Consider the following 20959-nt stretch of genomic DNA (forward strand, 5'->3'; position numbering starts at 1 on the left):
CCCTCTTCTGTTCCGGAGCCAGGGCTGCTTGCTCCAGGTCTCCGAGAAGAACTGGACCAGATGGTTCAGGAGGCCATCGATAAGGCGATGTAACGTCTCCAGGTCCCTCCGGCACAGATTGTGGAACCTGTCATCAACCCGATTTCAGCAGCATTGGCACTGCTGCTATCCAGAATGGAAGCGCTGATGACCGCCCTTCCTCCGATGGATCCCAGGTCTCCGATGCCTCTGATGCCCTCCCCGATGACAGCTTCATCGGGAGGAGAAACATCCCTCCATCGGGTGTGTTGCCTCAGCCACGATGCCAATGCGTCCCTCGCCATCGATTCCTCCATCGATGCCGATATGTCCATCGGCGCCAGAGAGTCCGCCATCGATGCCCGCACCGGTGCCTTCGATGCCATCATCGGTGCCTCCGGTGATTCCTCCGATTTTTTTTCGGAGCCTAGACCAGGACCCTCAGGTATCCAACCCCCTTCACTTCCTAAAGGACAGTCTGCTGATCCTTATTACACTTGGGGTGATGATACTTCAACAGACACCGATGACTTACCTTCACCACCTTCTCCCACTGAAAGTAGAAAGCGTTCTCCTCCAGAGGACCTCTCATTTATAAATTTTGTGAAGGAAATGTCCGAGTTGGTTCCCTTTCAACTACAGACTGAACAGGACGATAGGCACCAGATGATAATTAACTCTGTTATTTGAACTTCGGTATAGAAAAGTTATAAATAAATAAATAAATGATGGAGTTACTCCAATTCTTGGATGCCCCCAAAGAGATCACCTCTATTCCTGTTCATCAGGTGCTTCTTGATCTCCTCAAAAAGAACTGGGAAAACCCTGGATCAATTGCTCTAGTACATAGGAAGGCTGACACTACTTACTTAGTTCAGTCAGTCCCAGGCTTTCAAAAAACCCAGCTTGACCACCACTCAGTTGTGGTGGAGTCTGCACAGAAGAAAGCAAAAAGGTCAAAACCTCGTCTACCCCGCTTGCTAGGGAATAAAAATTCCTAGACAACATTGGTTGACGAGTATTCCAAGGAGCCATGCTCATCTCTTGAATTGCTGCCTATCAGCTTTACATGACCCAATATAATAGGGCCATCTTTAAGCAGATACAGGACTTCTCCGAGTCCCTTCCAGAACAATTCCAAGACCAGCTACAGACCCTTGTAAACAAAGGATTTGAGGCAGGCAAGCATGAGATTCGAACATCTTATGACATTTTTGATACCTCTACCAGAGTGTCTGCAGCAGCTATTTCGGCAAGATGGTGGGCCTGGCTCAAGTCTTCTGACCTCCCGCCCAGAAGTGCAAGACCAGTTAACCAACCTACCATGTATCGGAGATAATCTGTTTGGAGAACAGATCCAACGAATGGTGGCTGAATTGAAAGACCATCATGAGACTCTCAAACAGCTCTCTTCAATGCCTTCTGACTTCTCCTCAAGACAGCCCTTCAGGAAGGACTCTAAGAAGTCGTTCTACCGTCCAAGGAAGGACTATCCACCACCAGCAAGGTCCCGTGTTACCAGACCTTATCAAAAGCCTCAGTCTCGCCAAGCCCGAAAGCAAAAGCCACAAGCAGTTCCCCAAACTGGACCTGCTTCAGGTTTTTGACTTCCGCTTGGAGCGCAACAGCCAGATTCCTCTGCCAAGCATACCAGTGGGAGGTCGATTGTGCCACTTTCACAACATGTGGCAGTCAATCACGACAGACCAATGGGTATTGGCAATCATTGCTCGGGGTTACCATCTCAACTTTCTCACCCTGCCACCGGACTCCCCACCTCTACAGATGTGGGGGACGTCCGACCACTCCATTCTTCTGGATCAAGAGGTTTCCCTCCTTCTCCAGTCAAAAGCAATAGAACCCGTTACGCACTCGCAGCAAGGCCTAGGGTTCTATTCCCGGTACTTTCTGATCCCCCCAAAATTGGGGGGTGTTCGTCCAATTCTGGACCTACATGCTCTCAACAAGTACCTCCAGTGGGAAAAGTTCAAGATGGTAACCTTGGGATCGCTTCTACCTCTTCTACAAAGAGGAGACTGGCTCTGCTCTCTGGACCTCCAGGATGCATACACCCACATTGCGATCACTCCATCTCATCGCAAGTACCTGAGGTTTTTAGTAGGCCTCAAGCACTACCAATACTGAGTGCTTCCGTTCGGCCTAGCGTCTGCACCACGAGTCTTCACCAAATGTCTCGTAGTTGTTGCAGCTTTCCTCAGGAAAGAAGGTGTACACGTCTACCCATGTCTGGACGACTGGTTAATCAGGGCTCCAACCCAGCAAACTGCTCGGTCGTCCCTCGATTTGACTCTACACACTCTGATTTCACTAGGATTTCTCATCAATTACGAAAAATCCATTTTGGTTCCATCTCAAACCTTGTCGTTCATTGGGGCAAACTTGGACACCTTGTAGGCAATGGCCTTTCTACCTCAACAACGAGCGCTAACGCTCATGTCTCTCGCTCACCAGTTGCAGTCTCAGAATACTGCAACAGCTCGCCAATTCCTTGTCCTTCTCGGATACATGGCATCCTCAGTCCATGTCACACCAATGGCCCGCTTGGCTATGAGACTCATGCATTGGACTCTGAGGTCTCAATGGATTCAAGCTATTCAGCCTCTGTCGACCATTGTCCACATCTCCGACTCATTCCGTTTGTGTCTCACCTGGTGGAAAAATCAGATCAATCTCCTCCAGGGATTGCCCTTTCAAATGCCAGATCCTCAAGTCATTCTCACCACCGATGCTTCCAACCTCGGGTGGGGAGCCCACTTGGCCGATCTGCAGACACAAGGATCTTGGTCTCCAGAGGAAGCCAAACACCAGATAAATTTCCTGGAGCTTCGAGCAATGCGATATGCTCTCAGGGCTTTTCAGGATTGCCTTTCCAATCAAGTCATCCTGATTCAATCGAACAACCAGGTGGCCATGTGGTACATCAACAAGCAGGGAGGCACAGGCTCCTTCCTTCTGTGTCAGGAAGCTGCGCAGATTTGGGCGGAAGCTCTCTCCACGCGATGTACCTCAGGGCCACCTACTTACCAGGAGTGGACAATTGCTGGCAGACAAGCTGAGTCGCGTCTTCCAATCGCACAAGTGGTCTCTCAACCCCTCGGTGGCGAACTCAATCTTTCGACAATGGGGATATCCTCAGACAGAACTCTTTGCGTCCCCTCAGAACCAGAAAGTGGACAATTACTGCTCCCTCATTTACAGCAAACACTCTCAGCCCAGAGATGCTTTCTCCCTCTCATGGGCAACCGGTCTGCTTTACGCATTCCCCCCACTTCCTCCTCTCTCGACGACTCTCATGAAGCTACATCAGGACAAGGGAACCATGATCCTGATAGCACCTCACTGGCCACGCCAAGTGTGGTTTCCAATACTACAGGATCTCTCCATCAGCAGGCACGTTCCCTTGGGAAAGGACCCGCTGCTGATCACTCAAAACAACGGGAGCCTACGCCATCCCAATCTTCAGGCCTTGACCCTGACGGCATGGATGTTGAAAGGTTAATCCTTCAACCACTTAACCTTTCAGATCCAGTTTCCCGTGATTTGCTTCACGGAAGCCTTCCACGAGAAAATCTTACTCCTATAAATGGAAAAGGTTCACATCATGGTGCGCTTCTCAGTCCCTTGATCCCTTTTCCTGTACAATCCCAAAGTTTTAGGACTATCTCTGGCATCTGTCAGAGTCGGGTCTCAAGACATCGTCCATCAGAATGCATGTCAGTGCGGTAGCCGCCTTCCATAAAGGTGTCGGGGATGTCCCTATATCAGTACAACCCCTTGTAACACGCTTTCTGAAGGGCTTGCTCCACATCAAGCCACCTTTACGTCCTCCGGCCCCTTCTTGGGACCCTAATCTAGTTCTCGGTCGGCTCATGAAACCACCATTCTAGCCTCTTCACTCCTGTGACCTAAAATATCTCACATGGAAAGTGATTTTCCTTTTGGCTCTCACTTCAGCTCGCAGGGTTAGTGAGTTACAGGCCCTAGTTACCTATCCGCCTTACACTAAACTCCTGCAGGACCGGGCGGTACTCCGCACTCACCCTAAGTTTTTAACTAAGGTAGTTTCGGAGTTTCACATTAATCAATCCATCATACTACCTACCTTCTTTCCCAGGCCCCATTCCAATCCAGGGGAACAGGCTCTGCGTACAGTTGCCTACAGGACGAGCACTCAGTTATTTGTCTCGTTCCATCCCAACAAATTAGGGCAACCTGTGGGTAAGCAGACTCTCTCCTCCTGGTTAGCAGACTGCATATCTTTTTGCTATCAGCAAGCAGGCATTCCTTTTTAAGACCGTGTTAAAGCACACCTACTATCGGTGCCGCTTCCTGATATTTGCAGGGCTGCCACCTGGAGTTCTCTCCATACTTTTACAGCCCACTATTGCTTGGACAAAGCCAGGAGACAAGATTCCATCTTTGGCCAGTGTGTCCTGCGTAACCTGTTTCCAACGTAACGTACCAACACCCTTCCGCCTGCCCGGTGGGGTTCAGGATGCCCTCTACCAAATTCCACCCCAGTTGTTGTGCCTGTTGCACGCCGTTGGGTATATTTGGTGCATATCAGGACATCCTCAGCTCGGTACTCACCCATATGTGAGGACTACCATCCTGCTTGTCCTGTGAGAAAGCAAATGTTGCTTACCTGTAACAGGTGTTCTCACAGGACAGCAGGATGTTAGTCCTCACGAAACCTGCCCGCCGCCCTGCGGTGTTGGGTTCGTAACGTTTTGTTATTTTATTTTTCGGCACTGCCTGTAGCTATCAAATAAGACTGAAGGGGGACCCCTGCTGGCTGCAGGGTTAGTGCCATGCTGGGCATGCCCAGTAGGGGCCAGTCAAAGTTCTGGAAACTTTGACAGAAGTTTTCCGTGATTGGGCTCCATCCTGATGATGTCGCCCATATGTGAGGACTAACATCCTGCTGTCCTGTGAAAACACCTGTTACAGGTAAGCAACATTTGCTTTCTCTCAGATTGCAGAGAATTCCCAGTTACCTGCAGCACGACTGGTTTGCCAATGGTTTTATAGGGCTGCTGATACATTATAAAGGATGGCATGTTGTTTAACCAATTCAATACCCAGTCCAGCTAAATGCTACATGTAGTATAACTCGAGCAGTGGAAGGGGCTGTTCCATTTCAGCTCCATGGGGGAGGTTATTTCTCGTACTGAGAGTTAAAATAATTTTTAAAATACTTTATGTATAGAATGTATCAGTTTCACTTTACAGTCCTCTGCCCTCTGATGCTCATGGCTTTTGAATTACTGTAAGAAAGTTTACAAATGGATGTTTGATGTCAACTGTTTGTGCCATTGCTTGGGTTTCTCCTTTTTCAGAAGCAAAATGACTAACTCTCCGTCCTATTTTTCCTTTCCTTTCCTTTCAGATGCGTTTCCGCGATAGGAAGGATTCCCCTCAGCTGCTAATGGATTCAAAACACATCTTCCCTGTTACTTTCCCCTTTAACCCGTCCTCTCTTGCCTTGGAAACCATTCAGATTCCAGGCAGTCTTGGCCTGGCCTTCATCTCCCGGGTCTAAAGAAAGCACTGCACTGTCGCCTTCTGACGCAAGGCCCATTTTTCCCTATGATTTGAATTCATTAAGCCGAGCAAGCCACTGAAACACATTTTTGAACTTGATTGCAAGTAAACTTGGGAAAGCTTGCCCCACCGCTGGGACTGATGGGCAGATGCCTCCATTAAATAGATCTTTCATTTCATACTGACATTTACGTCCCTGACGAGCATTAGATTAGAAGAAAATACATGGCCAAAGCCAGTTTAGGTAACTTGCTGAAATGGCGCGTAAATGACCAGTTCTGGGCAGGGACCAAGAAGGATCTTATCCATGGAAGAAAAGCTACATCTGCCCGGAGGAGAGCTAAGACCAACAGACTGATAAATGGAGGACGTTAAATAAGAACTTTTGTAGCAGAACGCGTGCATTAGGGATCTGCAATGTTTAAGCTGTCTTAAAACTGGAATGGGAAAAAGAAAACTGGCAATATATATATATATATATGTATGTATACATGTATAAGATAACTTGTGAAATAGCTTCTTCATGTCGGTACGATATAAATTATGAAGTATTGGTACACCATAGATCTTAATTTGTTAGTAGTGCGGTCTACTAACCATATTAAACTGCTGCTGTGTGTTCAGGTTTTGGAAATGCACAATGTTCTTATTTGACCCTGCAAAGTAAAATATTCTCCTCCTTATTATCATGCAGTTCCTGGTTTTACCTTGACTTGCGACGCTTCCCATGGGGAGGAAAAGAGGTACCCCAAGCACTAAAGAGAACGCTGGACAATTTTTTTCCGGAAGGTTTTCTTTAGCGCTAACTTTTGAAGTACGGCGAGTGTACAAATAGTTTATTTTAATATTTAATTGGAGGGTTAGGGGTGGTTTTTTTGGTTTTTTTTTTACTTGCTGCTTGATTTTGCTGTCTTGACATGTTTTTTTGTTTTTTTTTAAAAGGCTAAACTCCAACTTTCTTCGGTTTCATCCAACCAGGCAGTATTTTATAGCGCCTCTTCAAATTTGTTTGCAATGTGTCCCTCATCGCATCTTCACATACCGAGAATGATCTTAATTGAAAAGTGGTATAATCCGGCCTGGAGCTGGACCTTTTTTCTTACAGAAGGTGGCGTTTCTTCCGTTCTGTAGCCCAAATCGCCAGGGTGAGCAGAGAGATCTTCCATACCTTTAGCCTGGTAGTAAGGTGAAGGCTGGGGTTCATTCCCTTGTGCATCTTTTCTCAAACACTGGGGGATTTTTAGGATTTAGAAGCCACCACAGGCAGCCCAAGTCGAGATTCTGGAATCCAGAGCCACAATCCTGCAAGCAGCCCTGTGCAGATACTAAAATGTGTTTGAAGATAGCAGTAGTATGTTCTCTAAGTGCAATAGAGATTTGTTTTCCTTTATATTGTAAATTTCAGTCATTTTACATTAACATATTAACACTAGAAAGAAAAGGATTGTAAGGGCTGGTCTTGTTTGCTAGAATCGCTGTGATAAATTAGGCTGTTGTCCCTCTGGTTAGATTGACACTGACACTCCTTATGACTTTAGGAAAACCATTGCCTTAGGTACCCACTTAGACTAAGCTCTTTGGGGACAGGACTTAACTGTACATCAATTCTAATAAATCTAGGCCACCTTCAGCATCTTTTAGAAAGATGGGCTAAAAATAAAAAAAAAATGTTGTTATAAATTAGGCTATCATCCCTCGGATTAGAAACAAGCGTAAGTTATTTGACATTGCAGTAATGGCTGAGAATACAGACAAACCAAGTGAGTTTTTACTTCTGTCACTTTAAAATGCACATCTCTTATTTTAACTTATTTCTCACTTCATTCCTATTTGTTGATTATTGTTGATTCCAAATAAATTCTGGTAATGTACCTAAGGAGAGACATTTCATTTTTAATGTTGTGGTCATCACAGTCACTTAGATGAAGTCAGAGGCAGAGCTGTCCCTTGCCAGCAGTAAGGTAGTGAGGTTTTCCTGTAAAGCTGCCACAGCTTGGCTATAGACGGGAAAAAAAAAACTGAAAACGCCTAAGCTATTGTAGAAATTACATTGTGAGGAAACTCAAGCTGTCTGATTCCCACAAACTATGGGGCTGACTTACTAAGCTAGGCTAAACTTTGGCCACTATAACATGCATTAACAGCCAATTTTAATGCAGCTTACATTACAGTGAATAGTGCCTATTTACTACAGTGCATTAACGTGCAATAAACCAGTAGCACACTTTAGTAAATCAGCCCGGATGTTAGAATGGCAGCAGCCTGTGCTGACTTGCATAAACTTCAGCAAACCCTTACATTTTGGTGATTTTTAAGACAACAGGTGAAGCATCCCAAGTACTAATCGTATAGGGTAATGTTGTAGATAGCAGAAAAAGATGAGTTGGCCCCATCCAGTCTGCCCACTCATTCCCTGTCCATACTGCAAGGATCTATCCTAGCCGCCAGCCTTAGAAGCTTGACTGCCTATAGAATATCGATCCTTATCCAAGTCGGTTTTCTTCAATAGGGCAGATCTTTGGGAATGCTTCCAAAAATGTTTCACATATTATCAAAGCGGCTGCATGGTTTGGGAGATGCAGGTATTACCACAAGTGGGCTGAGAGCCAACAAATTGTGGATGTTATGGACGACTTGTCTGTCTTAATGTACATTCCAGGATTTGCTTGAAGGGATATGAATGCCATTGGTTCACAACCAAGATTTGTTATAAAACGAGACCCCACTGTAGGTTTGAAATCCATTCAGCAGTCTAATGTATTTTTGTGTTCTGTGATTTCTGTAATCTGTTTACATGTGCAAGGCCTTACTTTTCTCCCACAATAATGTTGTTCTTAGTTGATAACCAATCTGGTTTGCTTTATGTTGCTTGCATACTGCATTAACTGTGTAACGTGTTTGAAAGGACAGTGTTTCACAGTCGACATTCTTGCTTCTCCTATTTGGCTGAACAGTATTTTATAAGCATTTTTTTTTTTTAAGTACAGGAATCGATGAATTAATATAGAAAAAAGTGAACTTGGTCCACCTCTCCCTTGTGGATTCATGCATATGCCCTGTCGGAACTTTGTTTTCAGAAGTTTGTTTTATTATTTTGTGCCTCAGAAAGTACATGTGCAAATGGCAAAGTCTCTTGCACAGCTCAGCTGTGGCCTGGCCTTATTCTATTTGCTCACCTTTGAAAATAAAGCCCTTTCTGGGAGTTATAATTACTGGTGTATTTGGGTGAATGCTGGCAAAAATGTTAATATTTCAGTGCCCTCCCCTTTGAATAGTACAAGTTAACTGTTTAATCATTCTAAGAAAATTGCCTCCTTTATCCCAGTTATTCATTCTGTCCAACCTTGGGGACATTAGGCATGAAATACAGAACTGAACTTCTTGGGGATCATAGGATTTTAATCAGGCTTAACGTTAAGTAACTGAGATGATGCTTTAATTGATTTGGTCAATCTGCTGTAGTCTAGTAAATTCAAAGCATAAGTAAATGTGTTTTTTTGTCATTACAGAGATTTCATATGCACTAGAATTGTCTTGTACAGGAACCATTTGGACATTAACAATATTGTTTAATGGTTATGCTGGAATGTGGTTCAGGGTCTCACCATTCTTAAGAAAATCTTTTTCTGGTTTTGTAAAAGAAAAATAGGCTGCTATTTCATCTGTTACAGATAAACATCTTTAAATGTTAGGATTCCACCACAGTACTTAACGGAAAAAAAACCAAAAACTAGGAGAATGACATGTAAGCGTACCTGTAGTATCTGATATTGTACTTAGTGAATGTGTGCATAATAAACCTTGTATTCAGTTAGCTGTCACAGCAAATTGTTGAAATAAACAAACAGTTCCATGTCTGTTGTACCATCTTGCTTTGGCTGTAAGTGCGTGTGTGTATGTTATGTAAATGTGCAGAGTCTCAGTAAGCAGGCATCAAATTTTCAAATAGCATTCCGCTGTTCTGATGCAAAGGAATCCCTTCAATGTGTGTGCACCATATTAGATTTTCTTTTCCCTATATATATTGTGATGTCCTTTCTTATTGCTGTGCAAAAGTTGGCAAAAAATAAATAGAAAAAGAAGAGTCTGAAATCTCCCCCACTATGAGAGTTCTCTGAATATTTCCCAGCCGACACTAGAGTAAGCTGGTGCTTGATAGTGGTTTAGGTATCCTGTTGGTGTTCAGTTATTCTGATATATCGCCAGTTCTCTAAGATCATGATATTGATGGTCTCCTGTCAGTGATCAGACTGTTGTTGCTGGCAGTCTCAGGTTTGGTTTTGATGGGTCTGTGGCAGTTAGGATGCAATAGAAGGGGTTTTAAGGAATGTTGCTGATGGCTGTGTTGATTCAAATTTTGTTATTTTAGGGGGAGTGTTTTTATTTTATGTTTTGAAATTTTTATTTTGTTGTTCACTGCCTTGGGCAGGTTTTGTTACCTGATGAGTTGGTATCTAAATAATAAATGAAATGAAACTTACAAGTTTTCAGCATCTCCCTTTGACTAAGTTCATTTATGTGTCTGTTGATGTGATATAAGACCAAACTTTGAACCACAAATGAGACCGCAGATGAGACCTGCACTTGATGAGCTGCAGCATTGGCCTTTCCTCTCTTGTTTTTTTTTTTTTTTTCCTTTTATGCTTGTGTTTGCTTTGCAACCTAGTAATCTGTGGATTTGTAATGAGAAAGTTAAAGCATAAGATTTGCTCAGTGAAATATTATGTAAAGGGTTATGAATAAGAGACACTCCCTTTTGATTATATGAGAGGCACTGAAATACCTCAAAAGTTATAAATAATGCACAAAAAGGAAACCTTTTTTAGAGGAAAGAATGCTCTGGAACAAGACTACAGTACCTGAATGTAAACCGATGTGATATCTGATCGAATGTCTGTATATAAAAATAAATAAACTCCAAGAGCCTAGCAATCTTTCTGCATGGGGGAGGTGGTGGAGGCAGAAACTGACAGAAATCAAGAAAGCCTGGGAAAAGCGCACAGGACTTCTGGTTATGAAGTAAGGGGAATACCCAAAGACCAACTGAGTTCAACAGCAGCAATGAAGCTGGCAGGGCAGACTTGATGTACCTTGAGGTCCTTATCTGCCATCTGCTTCTCTGTTTCTAGGATTCATGGTTTCTGATTCAAGGATTTTCCCTAATCAGCCCTTTGGGGTCAGCAAGAAATCAGGGCTGGATTTAAGATTTTGACGCCCATAAATTTAGATTTAATTTAGATTTATGTTCCACTTTTCACACTTTTTTCAGCGCTTCAAAGTGGATTACATTCAGGTACTGTAGGTATTTCACAGAGGACTACAGTGGCGCCCCTTTGAAATCGGGCCAACACATGCCGCTGAAGAGAGCAGGCTTCTCTATGGTCTGGATATTTGGTGGCTTCAAAGTTTGTTGCCTACGCCTAACTCCAGGCCTACAAGCAATGTATTTATGATGCATAACTGGCTTAGATTCTGCCTTCCTCTTCAAACAAGTCCTTATTCCAATGTAGGTATTTATTTTGAAGTCTCAATTTGATGGACTGATGTGCAGTTTCAACCCTTGAATGGTACATTGCAAGTTGGATGCAGGTTTAATGACCCTGGTTACCCCTGTGATGCTTACTGTAAGGATTTTTGAGGTAATGAAATGTATTACACCTGGTTCTTGAAGCTTGGAGCGGACAGATATAAAGTTATTGATATAAGACTCTTACTTTGGCCATGCGATCCCAGCACGTTACACGCCAGATTTTCCCAGACCCTTTTGTGGCCCACTGCCTTTCGTTTGAATAAATATATTAGTAATAGTATGTAGGTTGGCCTCTAATTGTGTCATTATCCCTAAGATTCCACTGGAATATGAGAGACCAGAAATGTGTATGGTTGTTAGCATTGAGACATGTCCTATCAGTAAGGCTGCTAATTCGGTCCTGGATTTACACCATTGCATGCAGGCATTTGTAGTTCTGACACCTATGCATGCCTTAAGAAAAGCAAAATGACAAGTTCCTGCATGCAATGGGTTAAAACCAGGACCAAATCAACCTGTCCTGGATATCTGGAGCCAGTTGGCAACCCTAAATATGAAGGATGGCCTCCTGTAACTGCTCTGTGTCTGCAGACTGGTGTTATTCCTAATTCACTACCTAAAACAGTGAATTAGGAATTGCTTTATTGTTTCGGGGGTTTTTTATCCTCTCTGGCAAGAACACACGGCTGTTATTTCTCTTCTCATGTATTTTCTCCTATCGTTCCCACATATACTACCCATATATAACCAAAAGAGCTCAGAATTCCACATATAGAAACATAGGCCATCGCGTCTCAGCCTTTTGGCTAAGATAAAGTGTAGAAACATAGGACAACAGATAAAGATGGTCAGGGTCAGCCAGTCTGCCCACTGCCCTTTACTGGTGCAATACTAAGAGCCCACTTGACCTCTGGCTTTACCTCCTTTTTTCTCAACTAAGGATTCTCTGTCCTTGTCCCATAACTTCTTGAATTCTCTTACTCTGCCACCTGGAGGCCATTCCATGCCTCCGCCACCCTTTCTCTGAAGACACGTTTCCTGATGTTACTCCTGAGTCTACCCCCTTGGAGCCTAATATTGTGACTATGGGTTCTTATCTTATTGAATTGTTTGTTTTCTGTGAACCTCTTTGGTTTGATGTAGAAGGGCGGTCTCGTGAAGAAACCAAACTTCTACAACTTCCTTTTCATTGCAACATGCTTGTAGCTTATGTGGATCTGGAATGCCTCTGTCATGTTTCTTAGACTGCTCTATAAGCATCTCCTAGCAATTGCCATAAAACAGTGCCTAGCAGAAGTCTCCCATTAGGCTGTGAAGGCTACGTTAGCAGCTCACCTGGCATCGTGCATCCCGGGAGCCTGGGACACACAAAATAAAAACCCCAATCTTGTTCATTCTTCTTTCATCCTGGTGTTAAGATTGTCTGTCTGTCTGTCTCCACCCAGGTAAATAGAAAGTTTTCACTGAATAGGAGACATTGCTGCTTTTAAATGTACAGAAAAAGACTTGATGGTTAATTTGGATTTGAAACTGTATTATTCCCGACCTTCCTTAAAGGCCTTACATTTGCCCACATTCATTCTTCAGAAATGTTGGCACTGGAGAGGGCTTCCTGCATTCAAGTCTGTTCCTTCATAAAAGCAAGGGGAGAGCATGCCTCGGACAGCCAGCTCTTGGGCCTGGCTTCAATTAAAGAGATATCTTATTGCATCTGGCCAAGTCTTTCACCTCTGAATACCTTTATCCGTTGTAAGCAGCTGATGACCCAAGTAGAGCAAGTGAAAGAAGGTGGATGTGCTTGCCTCGTAACCTTAATCTGGATTTTCAGTGGAGGTGCAGTCTGGCTGTTTCTTTAAAGAACAAGACCCATTAAGACCATCATCACGTTAGGGTCTTTGTCTTCCTTCAGGCATGAGTACCACTCTTGATCAGGTACAGGCTTTAATTACTATAGCAACCACACTGAACAACTTCATGCCAAATTCCATGTGACTTAGTGCCCAGCCATGCAAAAATACTTCCTTTGCTGCTGAGTAAATTTTATACCTCATTACTGGGAGGTGGCTTACCTTGAAGAAAGTTCTTTGCTGCTGCTAGGTCAGGAGTATCCATTGCACGCTGTGGCAGATTAGTGACCTCAGTACGGCCCACTGGATTGTAAGAACTGTGGAATACATCTGATATACCAGACTGTTACTGTGAAGACAAGGATGGGCCTAGCCCTTTTTTTTTTTTCTTTCAGCTGCAGTAGCTCAAACTTCTGTTTTGAACTAAAATATATTAATGACTATTAAGTCCCCTAATACTAAAAGGTTTTTCCCATTTTGTGTCTTGGGGAAAATGTTTAGTACATAAGGCCTGAAGTTTAAGAGGTTACAAGGTTCGATCTTCCTTGTTCATTGTAAGTGCTTCTTCATTTGCACACGTTCCAGCTGTAATTTTTTGCACCCCCTTGTTCTACTGTAAACCAGCATGATGTGATTATATCATGAATGCCGGTATATAAAAACCTTAAATAAATAAATAAGGTGAGCTCTGAAGGGGCAGAAATGTGGAATAGCCTTGGAATCCATATCCTGTTGCATGAGTTACTCTCTGTCCTGTTTGCCACTAATCTGATTACCATTGTTATTGAATATGAAGGTTCCACTGTGCAGTTCCTTTTTAATTATATATCCAAGGGAGCACTTTCAGCTGACTGGAGAAGACGATATCCTTAACTGTAAGGATGGGAGTTCTCCTATAAGCCTGTATGTGCTATGTCTGAATTCTTCAGGCAGATTCATTATAATGAATAGAAAAGAATGAAATGCACCTTACAATCACAGCATCACAAGTATGTCTTTTCATTAATTAGAATTCTTTATGAACAAATCAGGTATCCCTCCTCAGTTAGCTTTGTAACATTTGGTGGGGGGGGGGGGTTAAATGTCTTTGTAATATAGTTCTTGTTCAAGCAATATCCTGTGTTTTGAACAGCAGGGAAAAGGGTCTGAAATACAAAGAAACAGGTTCTTGAGGCCCCGGTATAATAAGGTGCGCTGGGCTATGCACACACTTGTGTGTATGACTTCACTCCCGATGTGACAAGGAGCTGAACACACAAAAACGGTGAGCATGAATTAATGCTCCTGCATTCAAATACTATCTTAATCAATGCATTAGCTAGTACCTCACAATGTACAGAGGTGCATAGGCTTAACACGTGTCTTGGAAAGTTTCTAGGGCTAGTGGTAATCTATGGGATTGAACATGGAGATTTGAGTACGGGGGTTCCATACTTGTCATTTATATGCAGAAAACACGATTTGCACACAGATTATGTTTTCTGTACATATTTGTGCACATAAATGTTGAACACTCAAAGCATGAGTTAAGAGCATAAACCATAAAAGCTGTGTGCACAAAAATTCTGAGTTAGAAGAATATAATTGTGCTTTTAAAAGCTGTGCACAAAACATGAGTTAGCAACTCATGTATATTTGCTAGGAGTACAATTTTAATGCTCCTAACACATGTTGTCCCCTAGCTTTTAAGATCCCCACATTATGCTCCTAACTCATGTTTTGTACACTGAACCTTTACGTGCCGAAATCGTTTTGTGTACATTAACCATGATTTATGCACACAAAACATTGTTTGTATGCATAAACTGTTTTCTGCACATAAATCATGCACAGAAGACACTTTGTATGCAGAAAACATGCTTTGTGCAAGCTAAGCGTGTCTTCACATATTTTCAGGTTCGCATGCTTTTTTTTTTTTTTTTTTTAAACTTCTATTGCATTGTTTAACTCCTAACTGTGGGCATTGTTCAGGAAGAAGTATTCCACTGGCAGGATTTCAACGAAATCTTGATTATGAGGGATCAAGGAACAATATCTGTAAATAAAAAAAAGATGACTGCTGTCTGTGCATTCATTTGGGTGGGAAGGTTATGGGGGAGGTTGCCCTGCTGCTGCTGCAAACCTGTGGTTTCATTACTGATTGACTTTTTTGGGCAGCGTGGGGAGGTTGAAGGAGATTTTCTAGGCCTCTAGGTCTGCAACCTTATCCTATATTTTTGGGGTTAAGGATGGTCAACTGACCAGACCACTCTTGCTTTCAATGGGGAGGGAGTAGTGAACTGGGCCAGTACCCACTTGGTTGGGCTTTTTTTTTTTTTTACGCGAGTGCTGCTTAACCAGCTACATTCTTTGAATATAGCCAATTAGCTTAAATTGATGCAGGACTCGTTCCCTGATCAGTTTAACCCTGCTCCTGCACACTTATTCAGCTCCAGAACCCCTATCATTTAAGCTGATACATTTTATCCAGCTCTACGGCACTGATATTCAAAAGTCAGCCTTTGTCTGGATTAAGTCATCCAGATGTATATATTTTAATATCAACCTCAGGGTCACCCCCCCACTTATAGGGGGTGCACTAGCCTCCAGAGCTGGGTCCACAAACTAAGGCTGAATTTTAGCCAGCTCATGGTGACAAGAGAAGCAGTTTCCAGGTGGCCCCTGATGGCAGCATGAGGAGCCACAGGGAGAGTGTTTTCAGCCACTGCTGCCAGCTCCAATTAACACTACCACGCGTGGTTCCTCAAGCAAATGCAGAAATAGCTGTAGTGGAGTGGGTGGAAGTGCGTGTGGAAGAGCTGCAGATAGAGGTGTACTGTGGGGATTGGAAATGCCACCAGCAGAAGAGAGAGATTCCTGGATAAGAAAGGAAGGGGATAGATGAGAAGGAAGTGTGGGGAAGGGAAAAAGGGAATGAAGCAAAGGGGTAGGAAATAAAGTGCAAAAGTGTATGGGGGGGGGGAGGGGGCAGTATTGTGAGTTGGATAGCATGTACCATAAACCTACCACCCTGTCATTCATGCACCGCCCCCCCCCCCCCCCCCAGGAGCAGATGAAGATGCTCAGGAAGGGGGAAAACAGCTGGGGGGTGTGGCAGGATTTCCAGCTTTCTAGAAATATTCTTCAGATTCAGGTAACTTTAATGGTATAACAATTTTACCTATGTTGCCAAAGTAACATTCATAATGCTTAAAATAAAAGGGTAGGGAAAAATTACAAAATGGTATTAAGTCAAGTAAAGGCACAGGTTCAGAAAGTACAGCATCAGGGCCAAGTCTCAGGTTCTGGTGCTGGTCCATGTTGTCCCTGGTCAGGTTTCAGGTCAGGCCTGGTAGCAGGATACCACAGATTTTGCTGCTCTAGCTGCTGGTTCTCCTCTTTCCTAAGGGATTTTACAGAGATTTTATTGCTCATTCTTTTCTTTGGACAATGTGCATTTCTGATCTCCTATTTTGCACAGCACAGGAGCAAATACATTTCTGCTTATATTTTTCCAGTCTTGCATTACATACAAATCTGTCTTCTTGGCGTTTCCACTGTAGTTGTCCGACATCTTTCTACTTGTAGTCTGTGATCGTTTATCCTGTAGGTGGGTGGTGAGGGATTCTGATAGTGTGTATTTTCTGAGTAGGGCGTTATAGCAGTCCAGCTTGTTCTGTTTTCCAATTTGCTCCTCCCCCTAGGAGGTGTATTGGTGTTCTAGGGCACATGGCAATATTTGCATTGCTGTCTTTTCTTATGCGGGGTTGAGTTTGAGTTCCGGGTGTTAGTGCTGGATTTGGTATGACAGGTTTGTTACATAGCTGCAGAGTGTACTTTTTCCAGGGTAATGTTTTGTTTCACAGGCAGTGGGGTCGTGGAAGTGACACTAGCCATTGCAAATTCCTTTTTCACTTTGGTGAATAGTAATGCTGCTCTACATTCATTCGGGCCGCTACAGTACAGAGCGCACTGTTAGCCTGGGTTTGGCCGCGCGTTTTTGATGCGCTAGCTTTACCCCTTATACAGTAAGGTAATAGCGCGGCAAACGCGCGTCCAACCCCCCCGCAACTAATAGCATCCGCAACATGCAAATGCATGTTGATGGTCCTATTAGTTATTCCCACGCGATCCAGAAAGCAAAATGTGCAGCGAAGCCGCACATTTTACTTTCAAAAATTAACGCCTGCCCAAAGGCTGGTGTTCATTTCTGCCAGCGCCGGGGAAGTGTACAGAAAAACTGCTTTTCTGTACACCCTCCGACTTAATATCACAGCGATATTAAGTCGGAGGCCCCAAAATTTAAAAAAAAATTTTAAATCTGCCTTCGGCCTGGAAGCCGAACGCTCAATTATGCCGGCGGCCGGTTTCCGAACTCGTGGCTGTCAACGGGTTTGAGAACCGACGCCAGCAAAATTGAGCGTCGGCTGGTCAAACTCGCTGACAGCCACTGCTCCTGTCAAAAGAGGCGCTAGGGACGCGCTAGTGTCCCTAGCACCTCTTTTTACCGCGGCACTCATTTGCATACTAAATCGCACGCACAGGACAGTGGCCTGTGCGCGCGTCAGGAGAGCAGGCGCTCGCCTCGGAGCGCCAGCTCTCCCGCGGGTTTTACTGTATTGGCCTGATTTAGAAGTGTTTCGGGCCGATACAGTAAAGTCCGCGGGACCACTCTCCTGTGCGCGTGATTTAGTTTTCAAATTAGGCCAGGAGGTAAAAAGAAGCGCTAGGGATACTAGCGTGTCCCTAGCGCCTCTTTTTGGACAGGAGCGGTGGCTGTCAGAGGGTTTGACAGCCAATACGCAAGTTTGCCGGCATCCGTTCTCTAACCCGCTGGCAGCCACAGGTTCGGAAACCGGATGCCGGCAAAATTGAGCATCCAGTTTAACCTGCGAGTTGTGGGTCGATTTCAAATTTTTTAAAAACTTTTTGTAACTTTCAGGACCTCCGCCTTAATATCGCCATGATATTAAGGCGGAGGGTGCACAGAAAAGCAGTCTTTATTGCTTTTCTGTGCACTTTCCGGGTGCCCGGAGAAATTAGCGCCTACCTTTGGATAGGTGCTAATTTCTGAAAGTAAAATGTGGGTCCTGGCTGCACATTTTCCTTTCTGAATCGCGCTGGAATACTTAATAGGGCCATCAACATGCATTTGCATGTTGCGGGCGCTATTAGGTTCAGGGGCGTTGGAGGCGAGTTTTCGATCCCTTACTGAATAAGGGGTAATGCTAGCGTGTCTAATCACGGGTTAACAGTGTGCTCCGGCGGAGCACACTGTTAACCCGCGATTAGACACGCGTCGCGTGTATTGGCCTGTTAATCCCACTGTTAACAGGCCAATACAGTGTACTGTATTGGCCTGTTTCTTATTGTCACCCTATCTGCCTAAGGGCTGTGGGAACCCTACCCCTTGTAGTATTTCAAATGCCCCACAGGGCCAGACTCCAAAGAAGAACTGGGCCCTAGTACTGCTGGGCAGGTGAAAGGTCACACCCAGCCCTAAAAAGGGTGGGGACATTTAATCTCCAGTTTGGATAGTTTTTGTTTGGTAATGTGGAAGAAATTGTAGATGTAACTTAATTGCTACCGCGAGCCCGGACTTCTTGAAGGCTAGCACCACTCTGAGCTCGTTTGGTGAAGTGTATGTATGCTATGAACCAACACCACTCCGTAAAAAAAAAAAAAGTTAGATTATGTCCGTCCCTTTAAAACAGACCAACTAGCAGAGAGTGTCAGTAAACTGAAGTAAAAAAAAAAAAAAAAGTCACCGCCATGGGCAGGGCAAGGCGCTTGGGAATCTACCCAGCTCCCAAGCACAGCCCCCACTACCACCCACAACGGGACCTTCGGACAGCGGCGCGCGCACTGGGGGGAGGGAGGGAAGCGCGCAGGTGCCACACGGGCGTCCAGCTCGCGGGCTCGCGAGTCCTCCTGTGCCGCTGGCAGGAGTGGCCTTGGCTCCCGCCTCCTGCCTGCAGGCGCCGGCCCTTTCCCGGCCGTTTCCATGGCGCTGGCCGAGCTGTACACGCAGGTAAACGGCTGTTGCTAACCAGAGAGTGCCGGCAGCCTCCGGCGGGGCCTGGCAGGATCCCGGGCTGCAAAGTGAAACTTGCCCCGTGGTGGCCGCCGGGCTCGCGCCCCCGCTCTGTCTCCCCTCCCGTTTAATGTTAAAGCAGCGTCTGCTTCTAATGAGGGCAGGAAAGGAGCGATCAGCGAGGAAAGTATTTCCAGGCATTCCCCCCAGCTGCTGTTGATTGAGAAAGAGAAAAAAAAAAACCTGCTGGACCGCCTTAGAAAACCTCTGGGATATTTATTTTACTAATTGGAGCAGCATTATTAAATCTGGCTTCTGGGTTGCAGACTTTTCCCTTAATATAAAACCCCTAGCAGGTGCTGAGCTGGCGCGGAGGATGGACGCACCTGGCGGGCTTGGCGCTGGGAAAGAAATCCGCCGTTATAGGAAGGTCTGCCTCGCTGTTTGGAAACTTTTTGGTTTTCCCATATTTTATTGTAACTGGCGTGAGGGACAAAGACGTGCTGTGGGTTTTTAAAAGTAAATCATGAAGTGTACATACGTTGTAGTGCTTTTATTTTACTATATAATGGCTGTCATTGACAGTTAACTCTAACCTACAAGGATTCAGGCACATAAAAAGTGTGAAATATTACAGGTTTGGGGTTTTGTTTGTTTGGTAACTGTGTAGGAAGGAGTTCTATGGGAGCTCTTCTAAGTTATTGAGCCTAGGCTCTGGATTTCTTCTGGTGCAGTTTTTGGAAAATCTGATATATTTACCTTTATAAAGTACTGTGGTCCTGGTGTGAAAAATACGGTGTCAAATTGTCTGTAAAAACAGTGACGGTACAACAGGGGGGGGTCTGATCAAGAAAACAAACCCATTAATTTATGTCTGGCGATGAATGTATTTATGCTCTGCATTTGTTAGGCTGTAAACCACTTTGTACAGCCTTGGATTGGAAAAGTGGTACAGAAATACTTTAATTTTGTGTCAGTTCATAAGTGAAGATTAGGTTTCATTTATAGTTATTGGAACTTCTTCTTTTGAACTTGTTAAAAAAAACAAAACAAAAAAAAAAACTCTTCAGGACCTTAGCTTTTTATTTAACATTTTCCACTAGAGGCCAAAGGTTTGGGTGCACTTAAAATATCAGTATGATATCGAGCAGAGAGATACCTTAACTTGACATGCAATCCTTCACATCTGGCTGCTTGCAGAATCACACAAACACTTGTAAAGTCACTCATTTGTACTAAATTATTTTCAATGAATGTGACCTTTTTAGATTGGATTGGAATAATCTGTGGGCTGATTTATGTATTTGGTTATTTGACAGATACCATTATTTTTCCCATGTGTAAAGGACATAATATAGTAACAATAATTAAAATAAGGTAATTAGCACAGAATAGTTCTCAAGAGGGAGATAATACACACTGATACAAGTTTCACTATGCTTTATTTGCTGTGAATTCTGGGCACCTCTGCCGGATTGCATTCGGTTTCCCTTGTGATTGAACCCAGGCCTCCTTCACTATATTGAACTCATTTCAATCCTTATGCTGAGTGACAGCCTTCCTCCATTGTATTTGCATTGTGAAGCGATGCCCTTTTAACTGCTAAATTAATTGCAAAGTGTATATAATGGATTCCTATTTGCTATGAGTGTGCTTCTAAACCTGGCGTGTTTGATTTAGGGTGGAAACTGTTGGTTTGGATCTCATTTTCATTCATTCATTTGTGTTATATATATATATATATATATATATAATCACTTTAATGGACTAAACATTAAACAGTTATTGGTCAGTTTGCCCAGAGACATGGACTTTCAGCTCACATTTCCAGATTACAGGAATATTCTGGCTACTTACATTTAATATATTAAAAAAATTGCAATTAAAGCTTAGAGAGCTGGATGATATGTATATGCTACATTGAGTACATCTGGTAGCTTATGTCCAAGAAATGGCTCAAATTTTAACAGTGGCTCACTGAACTGG

General features: G+C 43.9%; 2 protein-coding genes across 13 annotated transcripts in view; both read left to right on the plus strand.

Moving 5' to 3' along the window:
• MYO5A (myosin VA) overlaps positions 1-10070 on the plus strand; it is a 226862-nt gene extending 216792 nt beyond the window's left edge. For all 11 annotated transcript variants that reach the window (XM_029575888.1, XM_029575892.1, XM_029575893.1 and 8 more), the window contains one exon: positions 5429-10070. In XM_029575888.1, the coding sequence (XP_029431748.1) occupies positions 5429-5581 (153 nt within the window). In that variant the 3' untranslated portion in view covers positions 5582-10070. The remainder of the gene's footprint in view (positions 1-5428) is intronic.
• An 8725-nt stretch (positions 10071-18795) lies between these two features.
• MYO5C (myosin VC) overlaps positions 18796-20959 on the plus strand; it is a 180676-nt gene continuing 178512 nt past the window's right edge. Inside the window, exon 1 of one of the 2 annotated variants that reach the window (XM_029575910.1) lies at positions 18796-18970. In XM_029575910.1, coding sequence (XP_029431770.1) covers positions 18944-18970 — 27 coding nt within the window. In that variant the 5' untranslated portion in view covers positions 18796-18943. Of the gene's footprint in view, positions 18971-19002; positions 19404-20959 lie in introns of those variants that run through there. The other variant, XM_029575909.1, reaches the window with a different exon arrangement.

This window comes from Rhinatrema bivittatum, chromosome 13 (assembly GCF_901001135.1).
Source record: "Rhinatrema bivittatum chromosome 13, aRhiBiv1.1, whole genome shotgun sequence".
NCBI lineage: Eukaryota > Metazoa > Chordata > Amphibia > Gymnophiona > Rhinatrematidae > Rhinatrema > Rhinatrema bivittatum.